Raw genomic sequence first — 16592 nt, 5'->3', positions numbered from 1 at the left:
CTGGATAACTGAGCCCCTCCAATGACTGAGCCCCCGATCCCCAACCCCGCTGATGACTGCCCCCCAAATGACTGAGCCCCCGAACCCCGACCCCCCCTGATGACTGACCCCCCAATGACTGAACCCCCGAACCCTGATGACCCCGATGACTGAGCCACCAGACCTCCCGATGACCGAGCCCCCGATGACTGAGCCCCCCCCAACGACCGAGCTCCTGATCCCCCTGATGACTGAGCCCCCCGACCTCCTCCCGATGACCCCCGATGCCTGAGCCCCCGATTACCTACCCCCTCGATGATTAAGCCCCGATCCCCCCGATGTCTGAGCCCCCTGATGACCCCCGATGACTGAGCCCCCTGATGACCCCCGATGACTGAGCCCTCCGATGACCTCCGATGAATGAACCTCTGATGACTGATCCCCCGACCCTCCCCCGATGACCACCGAAGACTGAGACCCCTAGGCCCCCGATGACTGACCCCCTGATCTCCCCAATGACTGACCCCCCCAGCCCTCCCCGACGACCCCCGATGACTGAGCCCCTGACCCCCAGATGACTGACCTCCCCAACCCTCCCTGACAACCCCTGATGACTGAGCCCCCCGATGATTGACCCCCGTCCCCCAGATGACTGACCCCCCCCAACCCTCTCCCTGATGACCAATGACTGAGCCCCCTGATGACTGACCCCCCCGACCAACCCCACCCACGAAGACTGACTCCCTGACCCCCCCCCATGGCCGAGCCCCCCGATGACACCCCCCCCATGATCCTGATGACTGAGTCCCCCCACCCCCAATCTAACACTCACCTGTTCGTGTCCTCTTCCTTCCTCTTCTCCTGTCCGACTGAGGCCAGCCTGTCAATCAAGCTGGCCTGTCGTACAGATGTCCGGGAAACCAGTACTTCCGAGTTTCAAGTCAGGAATTCCACCCCCACCCCCACCCCCCACCCCCCCCCCGATAAAATCATGCCCCCAGTCTTAATGTTCATCCCCTTCGTACATCACTTTCTTTCTAACCTTTTCAATGTTCACAAGGCTACTGTTTCCTTAATAAGAATATGAGAAACTGGGCAAAACGGTTACTTTACAAAAAGTTGCTTCTTAAGAATCTGCCATCATACATTGAAGTTTTTTTTCTCATACTGGTGGATTCAGAATTTAAGCTCAGCCAATGAAAGATTCCAAAGAAACCATGGTGGAGGGGAAAATCGATGTAATTGCCAAAATGTGCCTCCTGGAAACTTCTGCCGCTGACCCCAATGAACTTTCCAGGGTCAGGGAGAAGCTTCCTCCTTAGCCTATCAATGGCATGCGCTCGCACCATTAGGGGTGTAGCCGGAGCAGTCATAATACCAAGAAGGCCAGAAAGTTCAGTGGATGTCTGGGGGATGGAAGTGCTGGGAAAATCACAATGACTAACATTTGTGCCTAAAACTCTTTTCATGCATGAGCCTAACCTTTTACTCCTATGTGGTGTTACCTCGGTGTCAGCAGGTTGTGAGGTTTGTGGCTGGGAATGCACCAATGGAGCACTCAAGGCCTGAGGTGGCACTCGTCTCAGTAAAACTGATGTCCTTGAAGTACTGCTTCCGATGTCATGTCACTTGCATGCCCAATGCCTGCTGCACTCAGGCCAGAAGCATTTCTGTGCTGGCTTAGGAGGGGCTGCATTGACATCTGTGCCCACGTCTTGCAGCCCACTAGTGCTGGGCATGGACACAGTTGGGTTAATGGTCTGCATGATAACAGGTTGAACTGTCCTAATTAAATCCTGAAAGCCTTGAATTAGGATGGTCTTCAAGCCATCTATGGAAGCAATCATAACTGCCACTCCAAAAGCAACAACTGCCCATAGAACCTCTTGATTTCTTGAGGCTGCATTGACCTCTTGGGAAGCACATGTGAGCAATTTCGTCATCACTGCCTTATTGCACTTGAATGAAATTTGTTCAATACATAATGTAAATACGCAGATTTTTTGACAGTCTTTTCAGTAATACAAGCCCTTACTTAGATTGTTCACAAGAGTTATCTGGAAGACCCAATATTGATTTCAAAGTGTTGTACAAATATACTTTTATGCACTCTTAAAGAATGAATTCCAATTTTTTAAATAATATATGAAAATTTGAAGGTTTTCAGAAACCAAAAGAGATGTATCATAAATTTGGACCAATTCAGATTGAAAGGTGCATACACGTGCAATTTATGTGCTTGTCTAATCCTCTAATGGAAAGGAATGGGAAGCTGAAGTTCTCGTCAATATATATTCATTCAATTCCTAGTAGTCTTGTTGAAAGAAAGGATAGTGTGACCACTTGTTGGCTATACATCTATCTGATGCCAATAATCTGTGTGGAATGGAAGTGTAGTATTAAGCTTCATTCATTACAGAAGCCCTTAGCACTGGTGAAACCAAAATAAACAATTTTACTTATGCCGAGAACAGCACAGATTAAGGGTTGGATTTTCCTAGTCCCACTCTGAAAGGGTCAGGGCAGGACTTCTGCGTATTGCAGATACAGACAATATTTCAGCGGGATTGTGGCTGCAGCATCTGCAGAGGAGGAAGCAATGTTAAAGGGCCTCAGGAGCCAAAGAATGGAAGAGTTCAGTGAATGAAGGTCTCGGCCGAGACCAAGGCCTTCACCAGGTAAGCAATGGGAGGAAGAGGAGGCCTCTAGTAGGCGGTTTCCCTCCATTGGATGAATGAGGGGTCATTCTTGCTGCTATCCCAGGCCGACTGCCATGATTTAACTGGTGGTCCCAAGGAACAGTGGGAACAGGAACAGACGGGAGATAAATGGGCCAGGTACCCAGCCTTATCCACCTTGTCAGCATTTGCATGTGGCAGGTGAGGAAGGAGCAACCAGCAATGGTTCTAGTGTGGACAGGGGGAGGGAAATTGAGATCAAACACTAAGGTGGTGCTAGGCCTCGCCTGATAATTTCACCCCCTTTTCTGCTGCTATTCTGCCCAATTTTGGGTGGCATAGCGGAGGAAAATCCAGCCCTCAAATAATGGATATACTTATCCATAATTCTCTACAGCAGTTTAACCATTTAGATCTTAAGACCCTGCTCTAATATTATGTTCAATGAGCCTGAGCAGGTTTGCAAAATGAATCAAATGCAATCTCCAAAATGTTTTACTTTCCCACTGTTTTTTTCTTTCACTTATGTCTTTACGACATTCTGACTCACGTTTTAAATAAGTTTTCGTCTTTCTTGGGATAACCTATATAAATGTACCAGGCTTATTCATAATTCAAGACTATTCAGAAGTAAGGGCCATTGGAGAACTTACCCTTTGGTTGTAAACAGTAAAGTTTTCATATAGGTTGACAATACATTGTGCTCTCTCTATAAATTTATCATAGGAATCTTCTGTCCACCATTTTTTTAGGTTGCCATATTTATCATAATGGCTCCCTGAAACGAAACGAGTATTATGTCACATCTTTATAATGGCATTTTCACATTATGTGACATGTAAAATTGCATTCAAAAGCAAGCATGTTTGTACTGGGATGAAACAACCCTCCAACTCCTTCCACCATTTCAACTCCACCCAAAGTAGACTTTTCTGCTCCCATGAAACTCTCTACTCAATAGCATATTTACAAATTAACAAAACCAACACATGTGTAGCTGAGAATAAGGGACTCAGATCCATAGTCATCAGGGAATCAGTCCTATTACAACTGGGTTATTTTGTATTTGTATATGACAATTCAATATAGAATGGGATTAGGACATGAGGGTATGACACGATGTGACATCTTTATGTAACCGATTGCCAGCATTTGTGTTTTTCACAGTTGCGCAATGCAGTGAAATTAGTACCAGCTACTGAGTAACATTTATTTTGTTCTCTGTTTGCAATGAGTGAAGCACTTCTGCAAGCTTCATTGATTGTTACTAAAACAGGCATCAAAAATTATTAATTTAAGTAGAGGTAGGCCTCCAGACCAAAAAATTTGCAAAGTAATCGAAGGACAGTTTTCAGAGTTGCTTTTTAAGATAACTTTCTTCTGCCTACTTATGATGAAATGGCAAATTCATATTTTAAACTGAATTTACGTTATCATTACATGAATACAAACAGTTTGATTTCTTGTTTGAGTCCACCCAGTCCTATGGAATGCAAGTCCCCTCATGCCTGTGGTGGGACAGGGACTGATCTATCTGTACGCACATAACCATAAGGTAAAGACCATAACTAGCAGTTTCATAAGATTAGGAATGGGTGGCAAAAGACCAAACAGAGATGAAATAGGTGTGTTAAAAGGAGAAACACCCACTAAAGAAAGAAGAAAACAAAAAAAATAAAAATAAAAACAAGGGAGTGAATTCCTTTGGCATTTCTAGTGTTAGAACACCGTATTCAAAGTGGGCAGGGGATACGGAGGGCGAAAGTTGGGGCATAGGAACATAGGAACAGGAGTAGGCCATTCAGCCCCTCGTGCCTGCTCCGCCATTTGATAAGATCACGGCTGATCTGTGATCTAACTCCATATACCTGGCAGAATCTGATTATGTTGAAACTCTTCCCCTTTTACTGCCCATAAAATTTCTGGGCCATTTTGTGGACAGATGCGTGGTTGACATACAATTTAATTCCTGCATTTACAACCTTAGCAAAGCTGGGCACAAAGAACATCTGTGCGTCCCTGGAATCTAGCATTGCTTAGGGCATCAGAGGCTGCTAAATTGTTTCCCCACTACAATCAAAACTGGCCAGATCCCTGCTCTAATTTCCTGAGTTGGATCCACAGCTGCACTGATAATAATGTTGGTACTCGTCCACTTTATGTAAGTACTCAACCCGAGGAACACGGGTGAGGTCGGGGCACCTGGGGCCAGTAGGTGGTAGTCCCAGCCTGCCCAGGGATATGATGGCTCTGCAGGCCCCAGGCAGTTCATGAAAAATACAAGGGAATGAAAGAAGAGACAAAAATGAGAATGAGTGATTAATAGATCAGGGAATGAGAAAGGAAATATAATAGGATAAGAAGTAGGGAGTCACCGTTATCATTTATTCATCTACCTCTTAATATTTGGCTAAGATACCCTGCATGGGTATTTTCCTCCTCAATTTTTATTCCCATCCCTCCTTTCCCAAAACCATTGGGGAAGACATTTCTGATATTGGAAAATGAGTGAATTCCCAGTAAATCAGCATTAGAAAAAAATAGTAAAGCAATCCCATTAAATCTGTTACTAAAATAGACACCCCTCTGTATCTTGCTGAAGAAAACATTTGGACCATGAGAAAATCTAAACTACTGGCAGGAAATCTTTTACTAATTTTTGTATCTTATTCCAATACCAGATTCAGCAATGCTTCATTAACAAGTTGCACCAGTTATTTTCTACTGTCATGAGATGATATTAAATGAATAATATATGATTCTATAAAGCCTTCATCTTAGAGGTGGAGAACTAAAATTTATTGCTGTAACCTTGTAACTTTAAATGGATAATGATATGCACAATTTAGATGATGTAAAAATTGTAAGTCAGATAGAATTAACAAAAGCATTACATTCTGTATGTAAATGATGCAGCTAAATGAATGATAAAGGTTACTCGCAAATTTAGCAGACTATTAACTCCAGACACCCTTTGTCACCTTAAAGTCCCACTAATTATAAGGGAAGATTTTACATGCTGAAAATTTATGTTTTAACTGAAATACCACATTATAATGGCCTGGAAATTGCTCATAAAATAATGGCGATGCTAACATGGCTCAGCGTTATTTCAGGGCAAATGGAAGAGCAAGTTCCTGTGAACGCACACGCGCAGTCAAATGCAGAAATCCGGAAATTGCTCTACCATTTGCCCTGCTCGTTTGAAAGCTGTGTGGGAAGGACAGTTCACCGGCTGAATGAATGGAGCAGCCTGAACTTACTCTCCTGTCCAATTAATTTCTCCATCAAAAAGATATGGTGGGTTTTTAGGTCTAAACTAACTTTTAACGGCCAAACAACCTCTCGGGCACTGAAAATTAACTTTTAAAAATGTGGGATCTCATTACTTCTGATTTTAATTGTGGTTGGACATTTATAAGACAAAATGTTTTTTAAAAATTATTTTTCTTTCTCTTTTATCTGTCTTTTAATTCGATATTTCTTACCCTCTCCTTATTTCGTTTTCTCTAACTGATTTTACATTGTATTTACTGTTGTGGCTATCATTTCCTAGTTCTGACTCTGTTATGGGGGCTTTAGGCTGATTGGTTGAGGGGACAGAACGATCCTGTCCCCGTTCTCACAGTTCAAAGAAGCCCGGGAGAGGACGCCGCACTTTTTTTGCAGCTCACCATTACAGTAAGTTCCCGCACTAAAGCCCGCGAATAGTTTATGGGTGATTTTATAACTAACGAGCGGTGGGCGACATTCGTTCGCCACTCAGTGCAAGTTTCGGGCCATCATGATATATTCATGTACTTTTTCAAGCAATGCTAATTATAATTTTTATTCACCGTTAATGTTTTCTGTATGCATGTAACATTTTCTCTCATTATACATCCCCAGGGTTTCATCTGCAGTCACGAATACATTCACGCTAACCTTGTTCATCCACCAGACTCACTGATTGCAGTGAAGGATTTAATGACAGAGTGCTGCTGTAATTGCTGCCCACTATATTACAACGGAAATGGAAATACTTAATCCAGTTTTATTGCTCATTAAAACAGAAAGTATAAGATGTTGTCTGAGACTAAAACATACCCCAGTCATCATAACCATGTGTCAACTCATGTCCTATAATAGTTCCAATACCTCCATAGTTCAGGGACCTGTCAACAGATATTTTGACATTAGGCAGTTTAAAAAATAGTTTACATGGTTAAGAAGATTATTGTATGTTCATCTAGGATATAGAATCATAGAAGTTTACAACATGGAAACAGGCCCTTCGGCCCAACATGTCCATGTCACCCAGTTTAAACCACTAAGCTAGTCCCAATTGCCTGCACTTGGCCCATATCCCTCTATACCCATCTTACCCATGTAACTGTCCAAATGCTTTTTAAAAGACAAAATTGTACCCGCCTCTACTACTGCCTCTGGCAGCTCGTTCCAGAAACTCACCACCCTTTGAGTGAAAAAATTGCCCCTCTGGACCCTTTTGTATCTCTCCCCTCTCACCTTAAATCTATGTCCCCTCGTTATAGACTCCCCCACCTTTGGGAAAAGATTTTGACTATCTACCTTATCTATGCCCCTCATTATTTTATAGACTTCTATAAGATCACCCCTAAACCTCCTACTCTCCAGGGAAAAAAGTCTCAGTCTATCCAACCTCTCCCTATAAGTCAAACCATCAAGTCCCGGTAGCATCCTAGTAAATCTTTTCTGCACTCTTTCTAGTTTAATAATATCCTCAGGGATACATTTATAATAACCTCAGGGATACATTTCTGCATATGTGACTAATTTGGAATACTTACTGAGGAAATTCAGGATCATAAAGTGGAGGCTGCAGGATCCCAGCTGGAAATACTGAGGAGGTGAAAACAAAACATACCAAACGTATTTTTTTACTGCAACAACATTTTTGCTTCTTGACAACTCTGGTTCTTGTTAATTTATATCTTAATCACTAGAAAGGCAAATTTAAATGTTAGAAATGATAAAAATTGAACCCTCATTAGGGTGTAAATTGATTTCCACATTTTTTACACGTTTGTTGGTGTACTCATAAGGGTAAATTGTGCTTCCAACAGGCAGCCCTGCTTGAAGGGTGTGTAGGTCAGAGAATTGGGGTTATGACATCGTTGCTCTATGGATTCGCTGCTGGGAACATGGAATCATTGCAGTACAAAGATTAATTGATCAGAAAAAAAGCTGTTTAATATTTCTAACAATAATGACAATTTAGGACCATGACATTGAGGGAATGTTTGCATTGGCTAGAGTCCAGTTATAAATAGTCCCAGAGGAAGCCTTTATAATGGTGAAAATAGGAAACAGATAATAAATCCTTAAAATTAACAAACACAACACTCATTATTGTATTCATAACAGAACACGATTCCACAGAAATGCATGGCAGCAAAAAATGCAATTTGTTATTTGTAAATGTTGATATATTAACAGAAGTAAATTTAAGGATTATCTGTACAACAACCGAGTAAACAGCAGTCAACACAGCTTTAATGATGTGGAGATGCCGGTGATGGACTGGGGTTGACAATTGTAAACAATTTTACAACACCAAGTTATAGTCCAGCAATTTTATTTTAAATTCAGGCTTCAAGGAGATCTTGAAACATTTGCCTGAGGAAGGAGAAAATCTCCGAAAGCTTGTGAATTTAAAATAAAATTGCTGGACTATAACTTGGTGTTGTAAAATTGTTTACAACACAGCTTTAGATAGGGAACATCAAGCCTGACCAATCTCCTTAATTTCTTTGAGGAAGTGACAACCCTGGTTGACTGTGGTAAACCCTATGATGTGTGTACTTCGACTTTAAGGCATTTGATAAAAATTTCATACAAAAGTTCATAATTAAGCTCAAAGCTGTGGGGATTCAGGGAAATGTCAGGGTGTGGGAAATACTGAGTGGGGTGTCTAATTTTTCTAATTTATATCAATAAAACACCCCAAGAGGGAACAATGCCCTTTTAAATGTGGTGTGAGGTAATTGCTTCATGTTGTGTGGAGGAACTGTTCCTTAATAATTGCTGCATGTGAACGGTTTTAGCTAATGAGAAGTTTGGTCTCAGGAAGATATAACTAGGATTTCACATCTAAAAAAAGGCAACAATAATTAAATAGTCTATATCCTGAAGCAATACAAATACATGTGCAGCACAACTATGAATCGTAGTAGAAAAGGAGGCTTTACTCGTAATCAGTACAATGAAATATTGATCTTTATTTACCCACCCATTTGATTTTGTGTAGACAAGTAATAAGCATTTAGCGTTTGAGGAGGAAGTAGCCATCTGTAAACAAAGATATTTTGGATTACAAATTTTATCACAGTTCTGCACAAAATTATTTCAGTGACATTATCATTTTCAACAATGAATACAAAGCAGCATTTTACATTTGTTAAATATGTACAACTCAGGAACCTGAGTGAAGCATCCGATTTGCATTCAGTGCTTCCCTACAATAACACAGCTAAGATTGGTAGGATTCATATATCAGTATCTCTACACTTGAGGGCACTGTAGGTTGCTGCTGTAATGTATAGCACCACCACATTACCAATATTGTGTTTTTTATAATGTAGGGTTTGTTGCAAAAAGTAAAACAGCAAAATACTCACGCTGTCTTATCCACTTGTTGCCGTATTTTCTTTACTGAGAGTTTGATATTGTACATTATGCTGTTAAGCACATTTTTAAAATATGTCTTTTCATTCACTTCGAACTATAACAGAAGAAGAAAACTTAAGAAATGTAATTGCATAAGGGATGAAATGTTATATTTTGTTTACAAAAGGCCACTTTTTACTCTCCAGCAAGTCAGAAATTCTTGATGCCAACAACTCCCTTATTGTCAGCATACAATATAATGGGAGATTTGCAAATTACTGTGATCTTTTCAATATTCTCTGAAATGCTTAAACAGAGTAATTTGTATAAGAAGCTTCAATATGTAGATTGCACTGTTAATCTCTTCAAAAATAGTTTTATTGGATCAATTGTGATGAACTCACAGTCATCACAATAGATAATACTATTGCTATTAATAAAAGCTTGGACCTACATAGTTATTGTTTGCTAACACAGTCTCTCCTTTGAAACTGCTACAGTATTTTCAAAATAAAGTTTTCCACCTCAGAAAAAAAGTATTATCCCAGGTGATGATTCAAGAATTATACATCCAGATGTTCATCATATCATATTCTGTGGGCAACCTGTCCTAAACTGTAATCATTAACTACTCCCAGTGAACATTAGGAAATGGGAACCATACTGAAGTCAATGGAGAGGAACATGGGTGGGCTAGCATCTGTTTTGCATCCCCACCAAAGTTGAATTTCACCCCCAATGTATTTGAACCCTGGGCCTCTCTGTTCACCCACACTGTTCAGCATCTTTCCATTAATTGTATACTCCCATTCCTTGGTTTTTCTCCAAAAGTGTTTTATCTTGCACTTTTACACATTAAATTACCTGCCTTTTGTCTGCCCATTCCGCTAACCTTAATATATCTTCCTGAAGTTTTTTTACACTGTTTGCAAAACCTTCTACTCTTGAGTCTTCAGCAACTTTTCAGATTATGTTTCCTATATTCAAATCCAAATCATCTATATATACCAAGAATAAAAGTACACCCAACCCTTCTCCAGTCTGATCAACTCCCATCTTCCTCTTTGTTTCCTGTCTGTCTATCAACTTTCTATCCACATTGCCACATTTGCTCTTATACCATATGCCTGAATTTTTCGAACAAGTCTCATGAGACAACTTATTCAATGCCTTCTGAAAATCCATGTGCTTTGTTCTCTTTGTCTATCCAGTTGAATACTTCTTCAAAAAAATCAATTAAATTTGTCAAACATGACTTACCTTTAACAAATCAATGTTGGCTGTTCTTGATTAACCCATTTCTGTATCCTTAATAATTTTATCTCAAATTATGGATTCTAGAAGTTTGCCTACACCTGATGTTATCAAAGGAAGCTTACTGCTTCCAGGTTTTTCCATGACTCCCAATAGATCTTGGCCCTGGTTGTTGTTGTTTGGACTGTTCCATATCTTTGGACAGGGCGTAATGCGCAACAAATCTACAAGCAGCATGATCCTATCCTTGCATTAAGAGTGCCTGTTAGATGCAGAAGATTCCGACATTCTCAAAGTTTTATTTTGTTTGCTTTTTGAGGGGGAAGGGAAGGGACTTTCTCCATCTCTAGGAATATCCTGCACCTGCTTATACTCCCAGTCTCCCTGTACTAATTTTCAAAGATTAAATCAGGCACCCAACATGAAGTAAGTCCATATTGTATTGTCTAATTATTATTAATTTTTAGTTCCTGGGGGAACATCCTCTAGCATTATTTTCTTTCTCATACAAATGGGGCAAAATGGTGCTACATATTGTACCTGCCTGCTTATCTTTTAATCCTCTTGGTCTCAAACCTTGTGCATGTCATTGAGGTCAAATATGGAACAATCTTCTACCGGATATGCAGTGGATATTGCTGGTCTGCTAAGCCCTCTTCAGAGTGTTAATATTGCATCATCTGTTGTTTATCTTTAACCAGTGCAACCATCCCCAAACTAGTATAATATGGCAATCTGATAATGCAATTAAACCAGCTACAATACATCAGGGTTCAAATGATAGTAATTTTTCTTGTAAAAGCTTAAACAGAAATGTTCAATACTTACACCATATTCATTATCAACAGCATTAGTAATTAGTAGAAAATCTGGATAGCCAATCATGACCATCATATACTGGAGCTGCAAACAATAAAAATACATTTAATTCTAATATTCAGAGGCAATGCAATTTCCCTATATCAAGCAGGGAAAGAAATCCCAATAGTACTTCAATTAAATCACATGACTTGATTACAAAAGCCTCCCAATCAATTGCTGACTATCTTATTAACCATGGTGGCATTTACTATTCAGAATAGCATGCTCTGAAGCATATTCTAACGTATAAACATATGATGGAGTTCAGGTAGCATTGATAAATTGCTTGAGCTTCAACCTCTCAGTTTTTGATGTGCTGTTGCCGTGTAACATACTGCAAACGTGCTTTATGCCACGTGGAACGCAATGCAGACTGTGCACTGTCCTACATGTAACACATTGCAAAATGTACATTACACCATATGGAACACTGCAGACAATCTGTTACATCAAAATCAACACACTGCAGGCTGTGTTGCCATATATTATGTGTTAGAAATAGTGACAGAGGATAATAGTGAGATGGATGAGAAACATGAACAGTTTGCAAACTCTGGATGACAATAAATTAGAACAGATAATGGATTATAAGCACTGTTGCTTGGCTATTGAGACGTAATTTCCCAAATACATTTTCTCGTTTTAAAGTGGACAATTAAAATTTGCTACTTGCCATTATTGCATTTCAAACTGAGACTATTTATAACATTTTTTGCATTGTTGCAATTGAAATCAAACTTCTCATCAGGTCTACTTTACACAATGGGCTGGAAATTGCTTTTAAAATAATGGTGAGCCTAACAGCGCTCACCATTATTAAAGGCGAAATCGAAAAGCAAGTTCTGGCAACCGCACAAGCACAGTTAAACGTGGAAATCTGGAACTTGCTCTTCCTGGTTTGCCGGTGATCTGAAAGCTTCGTGTTAAAGGAACCTCGCTGGCTGAAATCAATGGACCAGCGTCAACTTGCTCTCCTGCCCAGCTAGAAATGAACTAATCATAATACCATAGTAGGTACAGCGCAGGTGGAGGCCATTGGGCCCATTGTGCCTGTTCCGGCTCTTTGAAAGAGCTATCCAATTAGTCCCATTCCTCTACTCTTTCCCCATAACCCTGTAAATTTTTTCCCTTAAAGTATTTATCCAATTACCTTTTGGAAGTGACTATTGAATCTGCTTCCACCACCCTTTCAGGCAGTGTATTCCAGATGATTACAATTCGCTGCATAAAAAAAATGTTTCCTCATGTCACCTCTGGCCCTTTTGCCAATCACCTTAAATCTGTGTCCTCTGTTTACCGACCCTCCTGACACAGGAAACAGTTTCTCCTTATTTACTCTATCAAAGTTGTTCATGATTTTGAACACCTCTGTCAAATCTCCCCTTAACCTTCTCTGTTTTAAGGAGAACAACCCTAGCTTCTCCAGTGTCTTCACATAACTGAAGTCCCTCGTCCCTGGTACCATTCTGGTAAATCTTCTCTGCACCTTCTCTAAGGTCATGACATCTTTCCTAAAGTGTGGTGCCCAGAATTGAACACGCTACTCTAGCTGCAACCTAACCAGTCTTTAATAAAGGTTTAGCATAACTTCCTTGCTTTTGTACTCTATGCTGCAATTAATAAAGCCCAGGATTCCATATGCTTTTTTAATAGTTTTCTCAACTTGTCCTGCCATCTTCAAAGATTTATGTACATACATCCCCAGGTCTCTGTTCCTGCGCTCCCTTTAAAATTGTACCATATAGTTTATATTGCCTCTCCTCATTCTTCCTACCAAAATCTATCACTTCATACTTCTCTGCGTTAAATTTTATCTGCATGTGTCTGCCCATTTCACCAGTCCTCCTGAAACATAGAAACATAGAAAATAGGAGCAAGAGTAGGCCATTCGGCTCTTCAGGCCTGCTCCGCCATTCAAAATGATCATGGCTGATCGTCTAACTCAGTACCCTGTTCCCGCTTTTTCCCCATATCCGTTGATCCCTTTAGCATTAAGAAATATATCTATCTCCTTCTTGAATACATCTAATGACTTGGCCTCCACTGCCTTCTGTCGTACAGAATTCCACAGGTTCACCACCCTCTGAGTGAAGAAATTTCTCCTCTTCTCGGTTCTAAATGGCATACCCCGTATCCTGAGACAGTGACCCCTGGTTCTGGACTCCCCAGCCATCGGGAACATCCTCCCTGCATCTAGTCTGTCATGTCCTGTTAAAATTTTATCTGATTCGATGAGATCACCTCTCATTCTTCTAAACTCTAGTGAATATAGGCCAAGTCGACCCAATCTCTCCTCATACGTCAGTCCTGCCATCCCAGGAATCAGTCTGGTAAACCTTCGTTGCACTCCCTCCATGGCATGGACATCCTTCCTCAGAAAAGGAGTCCAAAGCTGCACACAATACTCCAGATGTGGTCTCACCAAGGCCCTGTACAACTGCAGGAAGACATCCCTGCTCCTGTACTCAAATCCTCTTGCAATGAATGCCAACATACCATTCACCTTCCTAACTGCTTGCTGCACATGAATGCTCGCTTTCAGTGACTGGTGTACAAGGACATCCAGGTCTCGTTGCACCTCCCCTTTTCCCAATCTATCACCATTCAGATAATAATCTGTCTTTCTGTTTTTACAACCAAAGTGGATAACCTCACATTTATTCACATTATATGCATCTGCCATGTTCTTGCCCACTCACCCAACTTGTCTAAATCACATTGGAGCCTCTTTGCATCCTCCTCACAGCTCACATTCCACCCCAGCTTTGTGTCGTCTGCAAACTTGGAAAGTTACATTCTGTTCCCTCATCCAAATCATTGATATATATTGTGAATAGCTGACGCCCAAGCACTGATCCCTGTGGTACCCCACTAGTCATTCCCTGCCACCCGGAAAAAGACCCGTTTATTCCGACTCTCTGTTTCCTGTCTGTCAACCAATTCTCAATCCATGCCAGTATATTGCCCCCATCCCATGTGCTTTAATTTTGCACACTAACCTCTTGTGTGAGACCTTATCAAAAGCCTTCTGAAAATCCAAATACACCACATCCACTGATTCTCCCCTATCTATTCTACTAGTTACATCCTCAAAAAACTCCAATAGATTTGCTAAGCATGATTTTTTTTTATTCGTTCATGGGATGTGGGCGTCGCTGGCGAGGCCGGCATTTATTGCCCATCCCTAATTGCCCTCGAGAAGGTGGTGGTGAGCCGCCTTCTTGACCCGCTGCAGTCCGTGTGGTGACGGTTCTCCCACAGTGCTGTTAGGAAGGGAGTTCCAGGATTTTGACCCAGCGACAATGAAGGAACGGCGATATATTTCCAAGTCGGGATGGTGTGTGACTTGGAGGGGAACGTGCAGGTGGTGTTGTTCCCATGTGCCTGCTGCTCTTGTCCTTTCATAAACCCATGCTGACTTTGTCCAATCCCGTTAATGCTTTCCAAGTGTTCTGTTATCACATCCTTTATAACAGACTCTAGCATTTTCCCCACTACTGATGTTAGGCTAACTGGTTTGTAATTTCCTGTTTTTTCTCTCCCTCCTTTTATAAATAGTGGGGTTACATTTGCCACCCTCCAATCTGTAGGAACTGTTCCAGAGTCTATAGAATTTTGGAAGATGACCACCAATGCATCCACTATTTCCAGGGCCACTTCCTTTAGTACTCTGGGATGTAGATTATCAGGCCCTGGGGATTTATCAGCTTTTAGCCCCATTAATTTCCCTAGCACTATTTTTTTTTTACAATATTGGTTTCCTTCAGTTCCTCCCTCTCACTAGACCCTCGGTTCCCTAACATTTCCGGGAGGTTATTTGGGGCCTCCTTTGTGAAGACAGAACCAAAGTATGTGTTTAATTGTTCTGCCATTTCTTTGTTCCCCATTATAATTTCCCCCATTTCTGACTGTAAGGGACCTACATTTGTCTTCATTTGTTACTATCGTCCACATTGCTTTCTGCACTTCTGAGTTTCGTGTCATCTGCAAACTTTGAAATTATACCCTCGCCACAAAACAGGTACGCTGACTTTTTTAGATCTAAGCTGAGTTTTAACAGCGTGGTAAGTATTAATGACTGCCAAATAACCTCTCTGGCACTGTAAATTAAATTTGAAAAATGTGGAGTCTCATTCATTGTGATTTTTATAGTAATTGGACATTTAAACAAAATGTAAAATGTTTTACTTTTTTACTTTTTCTTTCTGTCTCTTTTATCTCTTTCTTTTAATTTGATATTTCTTACCCTCTCTTTATTTCGCTTTCTCTAACTGTTTTTACAATTGATTTTACTGTTGTAGCTTGCACTTCATGGTTTTGACTCTTTGCGGCTTGTCAAGGATGCTGCAATCTGATTGGTTGAGGGGAGAGAGAGCTCCTCTCGTCGCCTACATAGGACCAAGGTTTGCGGGAGTTAACAGTGGATTGTTTTCAGGTTCCCATTGGAGGAAGTTCCTGCAGTAAAGACCGCGAATACGATATGGGTAAGTTAGTATGTAAGGAGTGGTGAGCGTGAGTCGTTTGCTGCAAACAGCAATTTCCGGCCCATTGTGCCATTCTGCACTCAATGAATTTGATAAGACAAATTATAAATACTGCAGAATTTGTATTTTTTGCTTCAGATTCCGCAGTGACTGGGCTATAGTCCAAATGTCAGGTTTGGGCAAGGTGACCCTTTTCTTTCACATTCAGATGAGATATTAAACCAAGTGCTTGTTCCGTTGGCTCAGACAGGAGTTAAAGATCCCATCACACATTTCAAAAAAGAGCGGGCAGCTCTCAAAGTGTCCTTGCCAACATTCCTTCTTCAACCAACATCACCAACAACAGATTAACTGGTCATTCACCTCATTGTGGAAAATAGCTCTAGCTATCTAAATTCAATTTTTGATTGTAAGCGAAGAGTATTCACTAAGTTTCAAAGATGTATTGCCTCAGAAATATATTTTTGAGCTTTAAAGTTTATTTTAAAATTGTGCCACTTACTAAAAATCCTATTTCAAGCTCAATATTCGGTCAATATTTGAATTTTGATATTTTTTTATTTTTGTAGTTCAGACTGATCCCATCAACCTTAGAACTAGCACTGAACTCTACTATGCACCACTGAGCATTGTCAGAGAGGGTTTATCTATGTAACAATAGTAACTGCAGAATGTAATTCATTCAAAGTGAAACACTTTGGGACATTTC

The 16592-nt window shown here is 40.7% G+C and overlaps 1 protein-coding gene across 1 annotated transcript in view; it reads right to left on the bottom strand.

The window, feature by feature from the left end:
* Window positions 1-16592, bottom strand: part of LOC137331046 (endothelin-converting enzyme-like 1) — a 74638-nt gene that overhangs the window by 16363 nt on the left and 41683 nt on the right. The window contains exons 8-13 of the mRNA XM_067994637.1: window positions 11367-11441; window positions 9296-9399; window positions 8908-8966; window positions 7466-7517; window positions 6744-6811; window positions 3311-3435 (exon numbers count right to left, since the gene is read on the bottom strand). Coding sequence (XP_067850738.1) covers window positions 3311-3435; window positions 6744-6811; window positions 7466-7517; window positions 8908-8966; window positions 9296-9399; window positions 11367-11441 — 483 coding nt within the window. The remainder of the gene's footprint in view (window positions 1-3310; window positions 3436-6743; window positions 6812-7465; window positions 7518-8907; window positions 8967-9295; window positions 9400-11366; window positions 11442-16592) is intronic.

Source organism: Heptranchias perlo, chromosome 13, assembly GCF_035084215.1.
Source record: "Heptranchias perlo isolate sHepPer1 chromosome 13, sHepPer1.hap1, whole genome shotgun sequence".
Classification (NCBI taxonomy): Eukaryota; Metazoa; Chordata; class Chondrichthyes; order Hexanchiformes; family Hexanchidae; genus Heptranchias; species Heptranchias perlo.
The sequence above is the reverse complement of the archived record's forward strand: the minus strand, read 5'-3'. Positions and strand labels throughout refer to the sequence as shown.